Below are 6,090 nucleotides of genomic sequence, written 5' to 3' on the forward strand. Positions count from 1 at the left end.
AGACAACCAGTGAGCAACCACAGGTGACCCAATTCACTACCTATGTCCCATATACCCAAGTTGAATTAGTTGACTTGGGGAGACTGTTCTGGCAGAAACGTGGGGAGTCTCTGGCTGCTGTGGTTACAGTACCTAGGGGTCGATAGTGTGATATGCTCTTGTAAGGAGATGGAAAAATTAGCCTCCATTACCAAATGCTTCCCTGAGGCAGCAGCTGCAGAATAGCTGCAGATATGCACAAGGGCCAGGTAATCACTTCTTAATGGAGTGGGTGAATGCAGCTGCCTGAACCATGTAGGCAAATGCTGGAGAACTGCCCAAGATTGTTAGTAAATGGCAAACATATGCTAAGTTGGTTCAAATAATTCAGGAGCTGGGGATGCACAGTCCATGTTTAATGTGAACACGCATGGCCTGGATGATGAAAATTTTACAGGCAGTATGAGAGACATAGTGCTGCAAAATGCCCCATCAAAGTCCTTTGGGTCACTGATGGCCATACTGGCCCCATATGTTGGTCATCCTATACATAAAGTAATGACCATGATAGCCAGCCTGGGTGAAGTAGAGGACAGGAGACAAGCAAAAGGGGTCCAAAAGGTGGCTAAGACCAAACCCCCAAGAAATACTCTGGATTTTTTCTGGAAGGGACCAAGTAAGACTAGCCATAAGCAGATGTGGCTTGACTTGCTTGCAGCAAGGGTATATAGCAAGAAAATTGACTGGCAGCCAAACATGGTCCTCTTTGCCTTGCAGCAGCAATTGTGCCCTGAACAGCATTTCACTAAATGTCCTGAAATAGGTAGCAAGGTACGCTCAGTGGATTTAAAGGATTTTTTGGTTGCTCTCAAGGAAGCAGATGAAATGTTCCTTTTCAATTAGGGAACAGGAAAGGTATTCATCTTTTGGGGGCAAGCGAGGACCAGAGGCCTCACATTGCATTGGCAATATATTGGTCAAGGATGAATGTGCAGCATGTTTCTGCATTGGTGGATACAGGCCCAGAATGTAGCCTGATATATGGGAACCCAGATAAGTTTCCAGGGGCCAGTTTGTATAGATGACTATGGAGGACATACAATTGAAGTCAAAGCTGTGTCATTGCCATTGGGCATACAACAATTACCCCTAATGTGTATACTCTCTATATATATCCCCAGTAGCTGAATACATCTTGGGTATGGATTTACTTTATGGTTTGTACCTGCAAACAACAGTTGGAGAGTTTCAGCTGTGAATATGGACAGTAAAGCCGGTGTTATGAGGATGTGCTAAACATGACCCACAAGTGTTACCCAAGCCAAGATGTGTAGTTAACATAAAGCAGTATCACCTACTGGGAGGACATGAAGAGAAATTTACCACTATATTGGACTTAGAGACAGTTGGCATTATTTGTCCAGCTCATAGTCCATTTAATGCTCCAGTATGGCCAATAAAAAAACCTGATGGTACCTGGAGAATGACTGTAGATTATCGAGAACTAAACAAAGTAGTGACTCCTTTGCATGCAGCCATGCCTTCAGTTCATGACTTGAATCAGCTGATGACTTGGCTGGGAACTTATCATTATGTATTGGACCTTTTTTTCTCTATTCCAATCTCAGCTGATAGCCAAGATCAGTTTGCCTTCACCTGGGAAGGGAGGCAGTGGACCATTCAAGTATTGCCCCAAGGTTATCTGCATAGCCCAAACATCTGTCCTGGTTTAGTGGCAGGGGACCTAGCCAAGTGGACTTGGCCCAGCATGGGTACAATGTTTCACTACAATGATGATGTGTTACTGACCTCTGATTCTCTTGAAGATTTAACCCAGGCAACTCCAAAACTGCTGGGTGGGACGTGAACACAGCAAAAGTGCAAGGACCTGGGATGTCAGTGAAATTCTTGGGCGTGGTCTGGTCAGGTAAGATGAGAGTCATCCCAGAAGCTATTATAGACAAGATATAGGCATATCCTGGACCCACCACTGTAGTTCAGCTACAGACATATTTGGGACTTCTGGGGTATTGGAGAGCTTTTGTACCCTGTAGGGCCCAAATGGCATGATAATGTATGGTATCATAAACCCCGTAAGATACCTATTCCTGCAACCATCCTTTCTCAGGATGGCAAACTGGCATTATCTTACCACAGTGGCGAGAACTCCCCCTATTGGTACCAATAACCCTTCTGTCTTTTTGCCCATCATGTTCTTGCTGTAGGCACTGCACCAGAGTCATGTGATCAATGTGTTGACTTACTGAATATGCACTGAACATCCCATCAGTATGACTACAGGATTCCCATGGAAAATCACACCAATGATGACTGCTAACCAGACATGTGTGGCTAATAGTTGAAAGGGCAGAACTACAGACAAGCCTTAAGGACAAGCCTTAAGGCATATTGAGCAGACAACTAGTTATATGAATGTAAGGGTCATTTATCCTCTCTATGGTAACATCACAGGAGATTCTGAATGCATAGGTTGTACAGTGAGGGACCCTGAAGGGGTGCATTGTGAGGAAAATAGAGTAGTTTTGTCAGGCCCCCTCTCCTCAGGTCTGCCTGGGTGTGGTGCAGCACATCATTTGTAAACAATTTGTGTGGGAGTAGAGTTAGTGCACATGAATGCTCATATAACCTTTGGCTTGTTGCTATTTTTGTGTGCTCTTCATTGTGTGAGACAGTGGCTCTGAACTGCTGGTCAGCAGAGCTCACATCTAAAAATAAGGCCTATTATTTCTTCACCCATAGCTCCAAGGACCTTTTCCTATTACCTAACTCACAGACCTGCACGTGAAGGGCTTGTGACCCAGTCTGGACAATACACTTGAGGGGTCTGTGAGCTCCATCCCTAGCTCTACATAAAGTTTAGCAGGGTTTTTTTCATAAAAACATAAGAATATACACAGTTGAGGGCCGGCCCGGTGCTACAGTGCGCTGCTTGGGAGTGTGGCGGCGCTCCCGCCGAGGGTTTGGATCCCACATACAGACTGGTTCCCGCTCACTGGCTGGGCGAGGGGTGGGCGCAGCACCAAGGGTTGTGATCCCGCTGCCGGTCCTGGTCCGGTCCGGGCGCGACACTGAGGGTTGCGGGCCGTTGCCGGACCCAAAAAAAAAAAAAAAAGAATATACACAGTTGAGGGCCGGCCCGGTGCTACCGTGCGCTGCTTGGGAGTGTGGCGGCGCTCCCGCCGAGGGGTTGGATCCCACATACAGACTGGTTCCCGCTCACTGGCTGGGCGAGGGGTGGGCGCAGCACCAAGGGTTGTGATCCCGCTGCCGGTCCTGGTCCGGTCCGGGCGCGACACTGAGGGTTGCGGGCCGTTGCCGGACCCAAAAAAAAAAAAAAAAGAATATACACAGTTGAGGGCCGGCCCGGTGCTACCGTGCGCTGCTTGGGAGTGTGGCGGCGCTCCCGCCGAGGGGTTGGATCCCACATACAGACTGGTTCCCGCTCACTGGCTGGGCGAGGGGTGGGCGCAGCACCAAGGGTTGTGATCCCGCTGCCGGTCCTGGTCCGGTCCGGGCGCGACACTGAGGGTTGCGGTCCGTTGCCGGACACAAAAAAAAAGACAAAAAAAAAAAAAAAAGAATATACACAGTTGAATTTAATCTCATATAAATACCATTACAACAATATTTATGGAGATGTCATAACCCAGAATTTATACATACTTCAGAAAATCTAAATTTCTCTATTAAAATTTGATCACTTTACCAATTAATCAATTAATCAAAAATTTGGTTACTGTAGTGCAATTGCAGTACATTACCTATATAATTATTATGATATATAAGGATATAAACTCCATATTGAGAAGATTCTTACATTTTAGTATCCCATCTATAAAATTAATGCCTATAGAGAAAGTAACTAAATGGGAGTTCCCCAATCCTCCAACACCCGGAAGGAGAGAAGTGTCCATTACAAGATGTGCACCGTATGCCTAAACCTCAAACTAGTGTCTCTCTTTTCTCCATCTGATTAAGTTGCATTCACTTTTATAATGATCTCAAAAGCATAATTTTGCAGATAATTAATTGGTTGCTCATTTTAACAAAATTATATGTCCAAAGTATGATATTAAACTCAATAGAATTCTTTGCCAAGGTTAAATCTACTGTATATTAAGAGACACAAGTTTAATAGGTGCAATAGAAAATGAGGTAGTATGATGGGCAAATGTCTCTCATTTGTTAAATGATATTAAAAAGATATATACTTTTTTATTTTCTATTGCAACAAATATTTACCTATAGCCATACACTGAACTTACCACTACCACAACAGCAACAAAATGAAATGTTTAACCAAACGTGAAGGCAAATAGTTTTTTTCTTGATTTTATGTGGTTGTCTGTAAATCTGCCAAGTTAGTAAATATAAGATACTTGATTGAACTGGTTCAATATATAATTTTAAGCATAAAGCTAAGTATGTAAAGAAAAATCAGTGTTTGGAGAGCATTAAGCCACTCACTTTCCAGACTTACAATTTCCTACCAGCGTCATGAATGCCCTGCCCACTTCTTTGTTGCGAAGGCTGTAGATGAAGGGGTTCAGCATGGGGGTGAGGATGGTGTAGAAGATAGATACCATCTTGTCCTGGATGGGAGAGCGGTCAGAAATGGGCCGCATGTATATGAACATGGCTGCTCCATAGTACATTGCCACCACCATGAGGTGGGAGGAACAGGTGGTGAAAGCTTTGCGGCGACTCTCCCCAGAACCCATGTGTATGACAGCCAGAATCACATGAGTATAGGAAGCAATGATGACTGCCACAGGGAAGAGAAGCATAATTATACAGCAGATAAATATCATCCTTTCAAATAACAACGTGTCCGTGCATGATAGAGAAAGAAGGGCGGGGATGTCACAGAAAAAATGGGGTATTTCCCGGGCACCGCAGTATGAGAAAGACAATGCAACTGCACCTTGAATTATACCATCAAAGGAGCCAAGAATCCAGGAGGAAGCAGCCATGAGGCTACAGATTTTCTGGCTCATAAGAATTGGGTATCTTAATGGGTGGCAAATGGCAATATAGCGGTCATAGGACATTGCAGCCAACAGGAAACACTCAGCCCCAAGCAGGGAGATATAGAAGAATATCTGGGTTCCACAACCAGCCAGAGAGATGGATTTCCTGCCAGACAAGTAGTTGAAAGCCATCTTGGGTACCGTGGTGCAGATGAGCATGAGGTCCATGAGGGACAGTTGACTGAGGAGGAAGTACATGGAAGTGTGGAGCTGGGTGTCCATGTAGATGAGGAGAACCATGGTAGAGTTCCCCACGAAGGTCACTGCAAAGATGCTTAAGACCAACATGAAGAGGAAAGTATGTGTGGGGCTGTGACTGAAGATTCCCAGCAGGATAAAGTCAGAGTTGAAGGTCTTATTCGTCCATGCCATGATGAATATGGTCACTGTGAAGAATACAACATGGAAAAAGTGTCAAAGTGTGTATCATGGAAATATCAAGAATTTTTTTCCTAGATGACTACATCAGCAAAATTGTCTCTGCATGAGAAAATTATTATTCCTCTGGACACTGACTTTTTCTTTTCTATCACAGACTATGAATAATAAAGCTTATTTTCAGGTTGTCATGATTTGTAAATCTAAAGTGTATAGCTAAGAGGCATAGCAGGCTTCATAGTAAGAGCACAGGAGGTTTCTCAAGATTCATATAATCTAGATTGAGGAACAAGTCAATTCAAAAGTGTAGTGTACATCATTTTTTCATAATTACACTAAAATAATGAAGAGACTTATGAATTGCTGTAAAATTCCATAACATTTCTGTTATAGATATTCCATGGAATTCAACACATCACACTATAATACTAACAAAATTCTGTCTAAGAAAGCATAGGGGGAAGTATGTACTNCCGTGGTGCAGATGAGCATGAGGTCCATGAGGGACAGTTGACTGAGGAGGAAGTACATGGAGGTGTGGAGCCGGGTGTCCATGTAGATGAGGAGAACCATGGCAGAGTTCCCCACGAAGGTCACTGCAAAGATGCTCAAGACCAACACGAAGAGGAAAGTATGTGTGGGGCTGTGACTGAAGATTCCCAGCAGGATAAAGTCAGAGTTG

General features: G+C 44.2%; 1 protein-coding gene across 1 annotated transcript; it reads right to left on the minus strand.

Annotated features, from left to right (window-relative positions):
* Positions 1 to 4,463: 4,463 nt before the first annotated feature.
* On the minus strand, positions 4,464 to 5,402 carry LOC103582312 (olfactory receptor 2M3-like). The gene has a single exon (XM_008563948.1). The coding sequence runs from the start codon at positions 5,400 to 5,402 to the stop codon at positions 4,464 to 4,466; it is 939 nt and encodes a 312-aa protein (XP_008562170.1).
* Positions 5,403 to 6,090: the final 688 nt, after the last annotated feature.

This window comes from Galeopterus variegatus, unplaced genomic scaffold (assembly GCF_000696425.1).
Source record: "Galeopterus variegatus unplaced genomic scaffold, G_variegatus-3.0.2 Scaffold15672, whole genome shotgun sequence".
Lineage (NCBI taxonomy): Eukaryota > Metazoa > Chordata > Mammalia > Dermoptera > Cynocephalidae > Galeopterus > Galeopterus variegatus.

Bases quoted from the DNA above. Each gene is read 5' to 3' on its own strand.
- LOC103582312 (XM_008563948.1), bottom strand. From the start codon at position 5,402: ATGGCATGGACGAATAAGACCTTCAACTCTGACTTTATCCTGCTGGGA.